Here is a 14,806-nt window from a genome sequence, read left to right as displayed (position 1 = left end):
TCAATGGCGCCGTTAGTCAACACTGAGAAGAGCGGCGGCGTTTCCATGAAATATTTGGATCCGTCAATAATGATTTATTAAATCAATAAGATCTGTGCCATGAAAATGTCAAATCCTGATTGACCAGTGAAACCATCAAAAGTCTAGTAAAGATTGTGCTTCCTCTGTATATGTGCAGCCAGCTGCACCCTGCACACAATGCATGAATATTAGCTGCAGGCTACAGATCAATACATTAAGATCAATACATTTACTGTCAATTATTTATGATCAATATATGACCCTCATGCTATAGATGCTGAATCAGATCCAATCTGTGAATTTGACATTACTTCTCTTAAATCACTGACTCCACCTTCCAAGAGACCAGTGAGTAAAATCAGTCTTTAAGTCATTATTTCTATGAAAGAAAGAAAGAAAGAACAAAACCGTTTGATCTTCAATGTAATGAGGAAAGTTCTTGTTATACTGCAATAGTCAGTTTTATGTTTTTAATAACCCTTTTTGTTCTAAGAAATATTTCATTATTGATTTAAAAGATTTAAAATGACCCAGTTGCTGCAGGACACATTTGCAAAAGTCCTAATTTAAAGCAGCACTTCAATAAATAAAACTCAATTGTAGAATGTCCTCGGTGCTGAAATCTAAAAAGAAGAGGGGGTTTGATGTGTGGCTCAATTTATCCAGTTATCTTACCTTTAATAAAGCAAAGGAACAATTTCAGATAATCCCAGACTGCGTGCAGACGTGAGACGCAACAGACTGAACCCAGGACAAACAAAGTTAGGTGATAAGATTTAAGAAGGTACATATACTTATACTGTTTATTATACACATTAACATACCCTTAAACAAATCTATGAAGTCATTTGTCGTGTTTGTGTGTGTGAGTTTGTGTGTGTGCGCGCTCTTGTACAACTATCTTTGTAAGGACCAGTTTGAGTTTACAACCAATGGAGTGAGGGCATTGTGGGAAAGTGAGGACCTTTTGGCCTGTCCTCACTTTGTGACCCATCTTTAATGGACTGTTTGGGGGTGAAAACTTGGTTTTAGGGTAAGAATAAGGTATAGGTTAGGTTAATTGTTAGGGTTAGGATTAGGCACTTAGTTTGGAGGGTTAGGGTTAAGGTAATGGGCTAGGCGATCACTCAGACAAACTAAGGCTGTGTGTGTGTGTGTGTGTGTGTGTGTGTGTGTGTGTGTGTGTGTGTGTGTGTGTGTGTGTGTGTGTGTGTGTGTGTGTACAAAAAAACAACACATGGGTGAATTTTCCCCAAACTTGGTTGGAATAATACTTGGGGGTGAACGGAATCCATTACCTTTTTGATCCAATCATTCATCATCATGTAATATGAATGACATCATGGTGACATCATAATGAAGTGACGTTGTTACAGTAAAACAAAGGTTTCTCAGCATCACCTGACTGCAGGGTATATGCAATGAATTATTGCCCAAGAGAGTAGAACAATACAATTCATGCATTTCCAGGGAAAATATCAAACTCCTGCGGTTGAACCGGGAGATTGTTCTGAAGGTGTGTTTTTTGATATGTCATGGTTCTAGAGAGTTTCTGGGCTCAAAGCTGAAATGTGTAATGATGACATCCCGGGAAAGAGGAAATCAGCGCTGATGCATTTGAATGCTGATGTGTTTGCACACCTGTTTAGACGGTGTCACTGTGAATGACGACACTGCCTTCCTCACACCTGACACTTTCTGCATTAAACACTTGCCTGAGACTTGCGACTATTCATCAACTTGTCAGCAGCAGCAGGCATCCATCATCCGCTCTCACTGTGTGTGTCTGTCTCCCTCTCTCACACCATGAGGGGACTGAGGAGGTGCCTCCAGGCTGACACATTGCCACAGCTCTAGGGAGATTGCACAGGTATGTGTGAGGGATGAGGCCAATAAGTGTGTCTGTATTGTTTTCATTTCCTCCAGCCACAGTTTGAGTATTTCGTCCATATTGTAACAGGAAATGTATGAAAATAGGAGAAAATGCTGTTGCCGGTGAATGGCTCATTTCAGAGGACCAATGCCCGGCAGGCTTTGGGAACACATTCATTTTTCATGTTATTTTAATTTCTGCGTTTTTTCGCAGCATCAGAGGGTTGGAGATCAACTAATTTGTTATTGGCTTTAGTGGGAAACTGGAATAAGAAATACAAATGGGGCAAAAATGTGAATACTGAAACAGTATCTATCACAGTTAATGGGCTCATGAATATTTACAGACTTGGAGTTGGGGAGAAAATAGTGAATATTATAGTAACTTTTTTACTGTCGACCAACATCGACTGTAAATTATAGATCTTTGATAGCATTTTTGGTTCAATGTACAGTATTATCTCAAAATATTATCACCCGGCAACATTTATTAATATTAAAAAGATTTATGTTTAAGTTTATGTTTTAACCTCTCACTCTTTCCACCTTTTACCCTAAGTTATAGTGTAACTTTGTTTAAGCTACCCAAGTGCTACAGGATCTCCTAATGTTAAAGTTCAAATAATGTCAACTTTATTTATGTAGCACATTTAAAACAAGTTGGTTGATCAAAGTGCTTTATAAAGTAAAAGGTATAACAATAAAGCACGCAATATATCATAACACTAATGATAATAAAATAAAATCCCCTGGAATAACAACGTTCTCAAATCGAAAAGAAGTCAGAAGAGGAGAGTTGTGTCTTTTTACACTAATATCTTGAGATTATAGAGACATAATTGCAGAAAGATTGGAAACAAACACAAAACATGAGTTGATCTGAAAAATCCCTCGAATGAAAAACAAACAAAACATTCTGAAATAGAAAAAAGAGTATTTACAACACTACTGGATTAATTAGGTTAAGTAAATCCTTTAAATGTTTGAGCACACAAATGAATAAATTAGAAACTGTCTCAGTGACAATTTTTTTTATAAGAATAAATAATAAAAGTAATTGTATAGTAATTATATTATAATTCAATTGGACACAAGTTTAATCAAACATTACTATAATTGTCTGTGACGTCAAACGGAACAGGGTGAAACGATCCAGATGTTTTCAGAGGATCCATTCAGAGGAGCCTATGAGAGGAGCGTCCTTACCCACAATGCAAAGCGAAGCAGCCACGTACAGACCCACCCCTGCTGCTTGTCGTTAGCTTCCTGTGCTAACTGTTCACTGACAGAGCAGCACGTCACTGGTCTCTACACGATGCTACACTCGTTTACCAGGTATTAAACACTCAAATCAACCATCTCACACTGCTTAGCACTCGTCTCTTCTTCAGTCGGACTCATAGCGTTGCTCGGAGACGCGGTTAGCTCCCTAGCCTGCTAGCGTTAGCACGAAGGGTTAGTTGGCGAATTAGCTAATTGGTTAGCTGCTAACGGTGGCTAGTTTTCTCTAACAGAGCTAGTTAGCGGGTTGTTCCTGTAATCTAAACTGTGAAGTAATGTCACAGAGAAGCGTGGATAAGATACGAAGCTCCTGGCTAATGCACCAAACATATGCTGTGTGGAAAAATACAGCTAACTGTTCTTGCTCGTTAGCTGCTAAGCTAGCTAACACACTGTGGTCGTAACGTTTAATCACTAAACCAGCTGATGACAGTGACGTTGTTTGTTTTGAAGCTATGACATTTTTTTCCCACAAGCTCAGTGAAAACACGTCGCGACGTCATTTATCAACACCCCCCCCCCTTTCAGTGTGGAGCTGTCCATGGTCCTAGCTTAAAGGGATAGATCCCCCCAAAAAAGAAAATACACCCATCTACTCCCCACTATGCCAATGGGGGCAGGTGAAGTGTTTGAGTCCACGAAACACTTCTGACGTTTCAGGGGTAAACAGTGTTTTAGCCAAGTCCAATACAATCGAAGTAAATGGTGACTCCTTCTTCAAACGTAATAAAACAGACAAAAAAACACAACATGCCTCCATAGTGGTTCTGTGGTGTCGTCCAAGTGTCCGGAAGCTAGGGCTGCTCAATTAATCGAAATATAATCGTGATTACGATTATTGGATCAAACGATCTCCAAACTACTATAATCGAGTTGAAACGATTATTTTGCATTTTATATATTGAGGAAATTTCAAAGTTCTCAGTTACAAAGTGTTTTTATGGAGAGTGTAAGGGTTGCCATCATTAAGGGTTTGAATAACCAGGCACCGATATCCTGCATGGTTTCACGGAGAAATAAGACACGCAGCCGTAATAGGTGTTTACCGGAACCGGAAGTGACTGGTACTTCCGGTTAGTCATTTAAAAAAAATGAGGGCACATATTAATAATCGTTTGAATAATCGTGATTATGATTTTTTCCATAATCGAGCAGCCCTACCGTAAGCCGTGAAATTCCTATTCAACACGAGACAAGGTCATTTATACCTTGTTTATCCTAAATGTCCTCTGTCTCCACATTTACACTCAAAACATGGTAACATGAATAATTGATCCCCAGTTATACAATTGTATTATATTTGGCTGCAACACTGTCTACCCCTGAGACCCAAAGTGTTTTGTGGACTTAAACACTTCACACACCCCTTCATCGGCACAGTGAGGAGTAGATAATGAGTGTTTTTTCATTTTTTGGGTGAACTATCCCTTTAACCCACCACACAGTCACTCAGCGACTGTTCAATACTTCAATTAGAGCTGCTCCTTCATTTAAACAAGAGCTGTAAAACCCCAATATAACACATGTATCCCTTAGTAAGTCCCTTAGTACTACGACAGAATCGTATGAAATATAGTTGTCCTTAAACGCAATGTTATACATTGGGTTTAAAGATGATGTCTTTGTTTGGGGACACGAGTCATTGAAGCACACGAAAGAGACAAATTGTTTTTCTCAAATTTTGGAATCATCCCAACTATTGGCAATAAGACAAACAAAAACGTATATGGTCATAGACAAACCTTAGACTTTAGACTTAATTGTCCCCCAGAGGAAATGTGTTTTCACAGCCAGTTAACACCCACAGGTAGGCCAGTGCAACACATGAAACATAAACCATAAATCCAAAGTGGTGATTAAGGGGGTGGTCGTTGTCATTTGCTTTGAGTGCCGGACGTATGATAGCTCTGTCCTTCATGTCTGAGATTTTGTTTTTTATTGGATTTTGTGAACATGTTGTAGAAACATATGTAGCAAATTGTGCAGGATGAGTTGAACAGTGCTTTTGTACGAGTTTCATAATTTCATGGTGGGACCCACCCATGTCGTGTGTGAGAACCATCAGGAATGAGAGTATAACAAACACAGAACTACGTATTGCACATTTGTTGCTCAGATGTTCAAACTGTTGAATACTCCATGTGTGTTGTTAAGACAATTAACTGTATGCTGGCTCCAGTCTTCTCTAGAAAGCAATGAAGGAAGGATCAAAGTTATTTTACCATAACAATATGCACCTGAGTGCTGTTTGTTCAAGTTGTTAAACTATACATTAGAATTGCATTACATTTGGTAGTTTGGAAAGCAAAACAGGGATTTGCTTGACTGATGTAGGATGATGTAGCTTTACTCTTAAAGGCAACTACTGTTTGTAAAATAAGTGTTCCCCATTAGTTTTGCATTAGCCATACATAGCTAAAATCTTCAGTTGCGACTGATTTATATTCTATAATTTGTGGAGAACAAAATGATGTAACAACAGTCAATGGAAACCAAAATCATTAACCCATTGAGGGCTGTATTCAAAATCATACCAAACATCTAAGAAAATCTGAGTGTCATCCAACTTGTGTGACTTTTATCACAGCAGCTTATCGTTTTACTCAGTACTGTGTATGGCCCCCACGTGCCTGTATTCATACCTGACAACGTCTGGGCTTGCTCATGATCAGTTGGAGGATGTTGCCCTGGGGGATCTCCTCCCAGGTCTGTGTGTCACGGCATCAGTGAGCTCCTGCACAGTCTGTGCTGGTACTTGGCTACGTTGGATGCAACGATGCATAATGTCCCATATGTGCTCAATTGGACAACACACTATGGCCACATGAAGCCGGACATTGTCCCGAGACCCGCACAAAACAGGAAAGAAATAAACAGCAGGGTGGAGCATTAAGTTAGGCCAACGGCCTTAGTGAACTTGCTTGAGGAGTTTTTTGAAGCTGTCCATAGGTGCAGTGTTTCATATTTTGGCCAGGAGAGAGCTCCAAAGGGTCTGGGCTGCGACACAGAAGGCTCTTTGTCTAAAAGTTTGCAGTTGGTGTTGGAGATGAAGAGCAATCCTGAGATCGAGGACCGCAGCCTTCTGAGCGGAGTGTAGGGGTGGAGGAGGTTAGTTAATATAGTGGGGCTAGGGCTTGAAAGGGATTTATAGGTGAGAAGGAGGAGTTTGTTTTTAATGCAGGCCTTTATCGTGAGTCAGTGGAGGGGAATGAGGGTCAGGGTGATGTGCTGCCAGGGCTTAGTGCCAGGGCTTTAACAAAGTTAAAGACAATTCTAGCAACTCTCAACATACAAGAAGAAACTTCAACTTAACAAGCTTTCCTCTCCATGGAATGTATGTTTGCAGGTCTTCAGGGAGATCATCAGAGCTGTAAGATGTCAACGGTAGTGTTTGCCTCTGTGGTTCGGGTTGGGGACGGCCTGCCACTCTCTGCATCCACCGACTATGAGCAGGATAAAGAGCTTCAGGAAACCAAGCGGCATCTCAAAGGTCTCTCCAAAAAACTTGGCCAGTTCCCAGACCGCTGCACCCTTAAGACTGGACCGTACAATGTCAAGTAGGTATTAATGAATGTTGATTTAATGTCCTCATGGTGAGTCATTATTGAGACCCTTAACATTAGACCCATTATTTAAAACATGAAATCCAGAACATGCAACATTTGTTTGTATTTGACTTTGAACTTTATTTGCTTTATGTATTTCAAATTCAAGTTATAAAATAGAGTTTTTAATTATTTTTCTACATCTTCATCCCAAGTGACCCATTTGGATGATTAAAGATTCTACTTCTAACTGTCAACCTCCTCTCCCCCTCATGTGATATTTATGTAAAAATGCTTTTTAACTGACAGACAGGTTTTCATTAGAGGTGTCAGACTTTTTCTAAAAGGGTAGTGCTCATGGAAATGCTTTGAATCACTCAGAGTTACTGTTTGTAAAGGGCTAATTAGTCTTATAAAAACCGAGGACATGACCTCAAAATGAACTTAACAAAATCCCCATCAGTGAGCCATAACGTATACCTTTCAAAAACCACAGCCTCTGATGATCAGAGTCTCTTTAATGAGTAAGAGCCTGGAGCATCTGAAGAAGAGGAGGTCAATTAACGTTGAAGGTCAGAATGAGGCAGGTTAATTTGTTCTGTGATATCCGAGGCCCTTTAGAGCCTGTTGTTAAGTCTGTTATGGTTCTAAGCATAATGGCAAACTGGGTAGAAGAAGTAATTAAACAGACATTAAACTGATTCATTTTTAATTTGATTAACCTAAAACAAACGAAAATAATTGAATTGAAAATCACAGGATGTCAGAGGTGTTGTTGCACTCCTTGAAGCTGAACATTGACTATATATCGTTTCACAGGTCTTGTGATGGTGATCTTGACTTACCGAGTAACGCTTTTGAAATTTGGACCCCCATATATTTTAAAATTAATCCCAGTTGGACCCTTTGAACCTTTTGTGTGTTTTTTTTCTCTGTCATCTGCAATGTATTTAGCTTGATGTCCGAATTAAGGTGTCCCATCATTTCTGTGAGGAAAACAGTGCAGTGTATGAAAAGTAATGATGTCCTTGTTTCAGCTTCATAAGCTCACTGGGTGTTGGATACCTGATGGTGTGCACGGCAAACTACCCCAACGTGCTGGCCTTCTGCTTCCTGGACGAGCTGCAGAAAGAGTTTATAGTCACTTATGATACCAAACGAACCAGCAGCGTTGTGCGGCCCTACTCCTTCATTGAATTTGGTGAGCTCTGTTTTCTATTATCTTTGCAATTTTTGGTTAGAATGTCCATCGCTGAATCCCAACGGCCACATGTTTGTTCAATCAAAAATGGGGCCAAAATATCCCGAAACATACTAGACCAATCACGAGTCAGTCTCCGCTGTCAGTCACAACAGTTTATCTTTCAGAAATAACTAATAAAAATGAAAACTTGTCAAAAACATGAATTCTTAAAAAAATTGTGAGAAATCTTTATATACAGTCTATGTAAATGATTATTGTTTCAGATTAAACAACCATTTCAGTTTTCATCCAGAGTATCACAGGCTGAAATCGTTCTTGAACCCTGACAGAATATCCTCCTCTTTGATACAAACAATGTGTTTATCCCCCTTGTTGTTCGCTCCCGGTGATACTAAACCACCTTGTGCACTGTGATCCGTCAGACACCTTCATCCAGAAAGCAAAGCAGCGCTACAACAGCCCTCGTTCTCTGTCCACCAAGATCAACCTGGCTGACATGCAGACAGAGATCAGGCTGCGGCCGCCCTACCAGCTCTCCCCTGAGGACCTGCAAGCTATCAATGGATTCTCTGTTCACACACCTACCAAGTACAAGGGCATAGGTAGGACATGAGCTGCTGCTGCTGCTGCTGCAAACACACACACCCCCATGCAAGTATTCAATTATAAAAGTGGTTTGCTGTTATATCAGAGTGCCTAACATAAATTCCCTTCTGGAGATGAATAGAGGGTTATCTCCTTATGTAGTTCTGTTAATACTGGTACCACTGGTCTTGTAACATGCAAGAAGGTCACCAGTTATTTCCTCAGAATACTGCATGCCTCTCTGCAGCAGTCAAATACTGGATGCATTGTCTTTACTCTCATTGTTCATTGTGAGAGAGGATTGTTCACTTTATAAACTGCAAACCGTGCTTCCTACAGCAGGACACCTTTGGAAGCATGGTCACATAAAATCTCTGTTAATATTTAGTTTAGTTTAAAAAACAGATTTTCAGTAAAAACCTGCATCTAAAAACCTGGAATATTCTTTATGTGTAGTAGTCAGATACCACGTGGTTCAGTCAAACTGTCCCACTGTTTCTCTGCGGCTCAGGTCCACTTCCCCTCCTGTACGTGTCGTCACACCTCAGCTGCCCCGAGCTAAGTGATGCCACCTCAGGTCACTTAGAGCTGTTGTGTTTCGCCTGACATCCTCTTCACAGCAGCTCTCCACGCTGTGTTCGCTCTCCGATGGTTGCCCTTGCCTGTCACCATTTTCTGAGGACATAGGATACTTCATCCTCCAGGATTTTGTCCTGGAGGATGAAGTATGCTAATTTGTTGATAGTTATAGATCTGTGCTTTTACTGCCTAAATGTCAGAAGATTTAAAAACAGTGTTTGTTTAGGTTATTTCTATTCAAGGATTTATCTTTTCATCCAGCACGTTTAAAAAAAATATATTTATGTTTTTTGTTTTTTTAAACGTTGTGTCTGTCTTCCAGCTCCCACACAGATGTTGGAGCCTGTGACTCTCCAAGGCATCGTGTCCTGTGTGCTAAGTGTCCTCTGTGGAGGCCTGAACCTGCTTCGAGGAGTCCATGCTATAGAGAGCATTTTACAAGTGAGGAACATAAAGATGAATCTAGGTTTCATATGGACACTTTCATATGAGTCTATTTTCGTAGTTGGGTCTGACAGTCATAAGGGTAATAACCGTTGACTGCATGTAAAGATGGACGACATGACAGTTCCCCAAACCGCACCTTTTAAGATGGTCTCTCTAGTTCTACTTAGGTAGTTCTTATCACACTAACGTACTGAATGCTCAGGTGCATAAGAGCATCAGTTCTCTGTAGCCTGTCCATTTCATTTGAATCTGTATATTGCGTAGTCCATTAAAACAAATGAGAAAAAATCTTAAAAATATGGAACCTGCGATATTTCTTTATATTCTTTTGATGATTCCTTGTCCGGACATGGAAAACTAAACTTTCTCTGTTTCTTTTCTTCCCCCTGCAGAATAACGACGAAGACTTTAATTATGTGATTGCCTTCTTCCTCGGCACAGCAGCCTGTCTGTATCAGGTAAGTGATAGTCTGCCGTAAGAGCAGCTCATCATTGGCTGACTGGCTGACTAATGGCCCCGCACTTTACAGCTCAGCAGCTTGTCAGCTAGACTAACATTAGCAAAAGCTCTCTGCCTTTCACTGCCGTGCGCTACCTTCCATGAAACATTTTCATCAGCTCCTTTTGTGCAGCTCTGGATGCTTTATTCAATTCTCAAATTTCTTATCTGGAGTCAAGACCTAGTGAAAATTGTTAAATTGATAGAGGAACAAGGTCATTAGGCAATGTTTCTTATGCACTGAACAGCCTTAAGCTCGCAAGCCAAACTCTGGAAATAGTCAGGGAAATTGGTTTCATGTCTGTCACATGTTCATAACGTCATCCATACGCCCACTCGCTCCCTGTGAATATTCTGGAGATTAACCTGCTGTAGGTCACTCATTTTCGTTTTTTGGACATTTTACTCGGGGACTGCCAGGAAGAGTTCCAGAAAATGTCCTGAGCAACTGGACATGACTGAAAGCAGCTTTATTGTCCAATCAAGCATGATGACAACTTGCAACTTGTCAACATCAGTGTGTAACATTCAAATTCTTCTCCTTTCTCCCTCCAGTGCTACCTGTTTGCCTACTTCTCTGTGTGGAGGAACAGTAAGTCCTTCCTGGCAGTTGCACTCATCTGTCTGTCCAACATGTATCTGTATGAACTGAGGAACATGTGGCAGATCCTCTTCCATGTGGCCGTGGGCGCCTTCATGACCCTGCAGATAAAACTGAGACAACCACAGGGCAAAGCCCCGGACTATAACGTCTGACAAAAACTTTAAACACAGAGGACAAATGGACCATCTGTCTCACGTAAGCCCTGGAAATACAGCTGAGGCAGCACCGACCAGTTCGAGGCCAAAGTGGAGACCAAGTAAAAGGGAATCTGGCAGAACCACAGTCGTCTTGTTCTCACTCAATCCCAGAACCAGTGGACAAATCTGAGTGAGCATCTCTGCTGCAGCCTTGAATCATCAGAGGAATTTATTCGATTGATTTGAGAAGTTGTCTGTTCCACACAAATGTGTGTTTACGACATTTACTGATACTTCCTTTCTTTGCAGCTATAGTTTATTCTTGTATACAGGATGTTCAGTTTTGCCATCTGTGCTCTCACAGCAGCCACAAAGTTAAGTATCGGAACAGACCTGTCATGTTTAGACCCCTCTTCAAATCAAATAGCCGTAGACAAACTGTTGTAATACCTTACGTCATGTTAAACCTCCTTTTACATTTAATTTATTTAGTGACACAAATCAAAATTCAAACGCTGTAGTGGGAGCTCGGAAGAATTTACAATTTATAAAATATCTGACCAAATTATTTGTAACCTAGACTGAAGCTTCATTCATAACTTATACAAGTGTGACACATGAAACAACAAATTTCTGTTTTTAATATTCTTTGATTTCAGAGCTTATTCAGTTTGTCTTGTTTTCTGTTTTTCCACTACATTCAGCTTGCATTTAATTCTCTGTAACATGCTTTTATTTGCACTTGTACGCTTGATTACCTGGCCTGGTGCAGGGCTCTGGATTAAGTCTTGGCTTGAAACTATGCAACGCTGCCTCATATATATCACTTCAATGTTTGTGGATTCTGTATTTAGAAGCCAAATATCTTACTTTGAAGAGCAAAATTTTGTAGATGGTTCATTATGCTATTTATTTCCTGAGGAATTCTTTGTCACATGCTCAGTGAAGATTTATACAGATACTTTATCAGTTTTATTTGTTGTCTTATGTTTCGCTTCTTTAAAAAATTTGCATCTTGTCACAAAGCTTTCCCGGCTCCAGTCGACACAAACAGCCTGTTAGCATTCATTCCCCACTTCCTCGCCCACACAGCCGCGAGCATGTGCCTGTGTCAAGTGACTTTGTTAATAAACAAGTCTGTGTTGGCAGCGGTAAAGGAACTTGCTGTGTTGTTGAGGCCAGAGGCAGCTCGGATCATCTGAGCCGCCCTTGGCGTGTTTCTCCCCCTGCCGATCCCCTCGCTTCAGACACGGCTGCATCTGCCACTTAGGAAGACAAAACCTCAGCCTCTCACTCTGCCTGTGTAATGGATACGAGCACAAAATTCCCATTTAACGTCATTACAATCAGGAGACGCCACATTCGTCGTGATTAAGCTGTGTGAGGTTTTCTTCTAAAACGACGGGAAGATTTCCCGGCTTCCTGCAGCGTCCCAACAAATAATAGTAAACAAATGGAGAAGGGTAGAGACGTGAGTCATGCCTTTTGTTGTTCATTGTTCATGCGAAGCACAACGGTTGTGCCAATAGTGTCATAATGTTCTTTTTGTTTTCTATACTGATCGAAGTTAAAAGCGAAAAGAAAAGACGTAAACACACGCAACTAGCCTCAGTGTCCATCTGGCAGCTGCACTCCACATCTGTCTGGGGAGCGCTGCTTCATTTCAGCCTCGTATGATTCATCACTGTGTTCAGAGAATGTTCCCTCGCTTTCCAGCAGCAGCACCACACCTACATGACCTAATAGTTCCTTACACAATATGGCTCGCATTTGATTGGATCTGGATTGTACTTCACTGGCTCCAGTTGTTTATGTTCTTTTTCCACAGCAGTTACAGAAGATGCGTGTTGTGTAAAATTTGAAAAAATTCACTTCAATGGTTTTATACTGTTTTACACAATATGGTTAAAGGATGCGATTTCTTTCCAGTTCCTAAGAGCGTTGGAGTGAACTGCAAGAAAATATTTGTATGCGCTGTTTTTTTCCACATTTTTATTCATTTTTTAAGTTATCAGTTCACGTAATAATAGTTATTGTATATGCAGGGTTCAATTCAGGAAACGCAGAAGTGGAAAAGAATGGCTCTAAAATGTGTTTGAACACTGGATTTAAAGCATATCTGAGACTGAAAGCGCTTTCATGTTGTCCCTTCTTTCATGTCACAAATGAAGATGCATCGGTTTGAACCAGGAGTCTTTTCTGTGCGGTTACCTGATCGCCACATGTTTGTGTGGGTTTCCTACAGCTTCCTTCCACACCCTAAAGACATGCACATTGGGTTTAAGTTAATTGGAGACTCTAAATTATCTGTAGGTGTTAATTTGACATTGAAAAGTTTATCTCTGTAATATGTCGCTGCGATATATGGCGACCCTGTCTCTCACCTTATGTCAGCCCTGCAACATTAAAAAATACAAGACAAGCAGTATAATGGAATGAATGGAAACGCATTGATTTATCAGGATGTGACCTGGTCCTGTTAATTCCAACTGAAACACACCAACTCCTGTATTAGAACTAATTCTTCCTCAGTACAGCTCTGGAACATTAAAATAACACGATTACCATTATTCAAAAAATATTGAATGTGTTTAGCTTTTGCTGCAGCGTCAGATTGTGTCATGAATCAGAGGCGGTTGAATCTTTTTTTTTTTTGGTAGCAATTAGTTTCTAATTTTATTTTAACCAGCAGTGGCACAAGAGGTATTATGATAGTGATGAATGTAGTTGATGTTATTTGTGCAGTTTTCCTCCAGATGTAGATTAATGAAGCTGCATTGTATTTTCTACACGAGCAGGAAGTGTGTGGGCTTTAATGTCAGGCGGTGTAAATTGTAGACTACTCCGTGGACAATTGGAACTCAAGTGAATGTCAGAGGCGATAATGTTTTTGTGGCACAGCTCGCAGTCTGGCTGTTCAAAAAGGTCAGAATCATTAGGAGGCTCTGAGGAGGAGGTTGTCTCCCACATGTGTTTGAGTTGCCGTGAAAAACGCTGAAACAAAGTGTTGAACGTCTGCTGGACAGCTCAAAACTGCACGTTTTCTTACATTCAAATGAAGAGAATTTGATTTGAATTACAGGCCAGTGCTATTTCTTATCTAGAGTTATTCAATTAACTTAACCATTCATTCTCGCTCGATGTAATTTGACTGGTATATAAATACAGATATTGAGGCTGTAACGGATGAGAGCCACTCAGGGTACTAATCTGCAGATGAGCACGTTGCTTCCTTCCCTTCCATCATTTCTAAACAGAAGAAAACAAAGAAGCTCGTGTAGAAACCAGATGATGTAGTTCTACTGCCATCTGTTGGCTAACTGCATGAACAAATGAGCACAGCTTCAGGTCATGCTACTTCATTTCTTATAAGAGAAACAAAAAAGGGCAATATTTCACTTAAAGTTTCCTATTTCCATACGTATGTGAACAACATTCATGTGATTGGTTATCCTGTGATTTAAAACAATGGAATTTAATGGACTTAAGTTGGAAGCACATTGTCTAAAATATAATTTTTGCCACCTTAAAATATTTCTTGACACAGGGCACAAGTGTAAACCTTAGTGTGTCCATTTACTTTGGGCAGAATGTGCAAGTTTGCTGAGTGAAACAGCTTATACAAAGCAAACAGGCATCATTTCATCCATTCGTCAATTGACAACTCAGGTGGATTATAACAGAAAAACATTTTACTAAACAAATGAATACATGGAAATTCACTAAAGTAAAAGCACCACTTTAAACTTTCTACTTGAGTAAAACCAAATAAATACTTGATTTAAAATAAACCTCATCGGGGCTGAGTCTCGGCGGTGGTGTCTTCTGGATTCCATGTCAGGTGTTTTTTCTGCAGGAGGCGGAGTCCGATGTTTCATGCCTGCTCTGATTGGATAAGGGATCAAGTCCCCCCCTGTATTTATTACTTCTAAGTAATAAGGGGGAGTAGAAGTAAAAAGTACCTGAAAATAAATCTACTTTAGTGCAGATGCATGAATGTGAAGAAATGTACTTAAGAACAGCTGCAAAGTA

At 40.2% G+C, this 14,806-nt stretch overlaps 1 protein-coding gene across 1 annotated transcript; it reads left to right on the top strand.

Moving 5' to 3' along the window:
- Nucleotides 1-3,097: 3,097 nt before the first annotated feature.
- sec22a (SEC22 homolog A, vesicle trafficking protein) lies at nucleotides 3,098-12,905 on the top strand. The gene is made up of 7 exons (XM_061088577.1): nucleotides 3,098-3,228; nucleotides 6,521-6,731; nucleotides 7,757-7,920; nucleotides 8,346-8,525; nucleotides 9,410-9,528; nucleotides 9,927-9,992; nucleotides 10,589-12,905. Exons 2-7 carry the CDS (start codon nucleotides 6,550-6,552, stop codon nucleotides 10,787-10,789), a joined length of 912 nt encoding a protein of 303 aa, XP_060944560.1. The 5' UTR covers nucleotides 3,098-3,228; nucleotides 6,521-6,549; the 3' UTR covers nucleotides 10,790-12,905.
- Nucleotides 12,906-14,806: the final 1,901 nt, after the last annotated feature.

This window comes from Limanda limanda, chromosome 16 (genome assembly GCF_963576545.1).
Source record: "Limanda limanda chromosome 16, fLimLim1.1, whole genome shotgun sequence".
Classification (NCBI taxonomy): Eukaryota; Metazoa; Chordata; class Actinopteri; order Pleuronectiformes; family Pleuronectidae; genus Limanda; species Limanda limanda.
This window is presented reverse-complemented; position numbering and strand designations above follow the sequence as displayed.

What these genes read in the sequence shown, in the direction of transcription:
- sec22a (XM_061088577.1), top strand. Translation starts at nt 6,550, where the DNA reads ATGTCAACGGTAGTGTTTGCCTCTGTGGTTCGGGTTGGGGACGGCCTG. An exon ending in ACTGGACCGTACAATGTCAA is followed by an intron (nt 6,732 to 7,756) that starts GTAGGTATTAAT and finishes TCCTTGTTTCAG; the next exon opens with CTTCATAAGCTCACTGGGTG. An exon ending in CTATAGAGAGCATTTTACAA is followed by an intron (nt 9,529 to 9,926) that starts GTGAGGAACATA and finishes TTCCCCCTGCAG; the next exon opens with AATAACGACGAAGACTTTAA.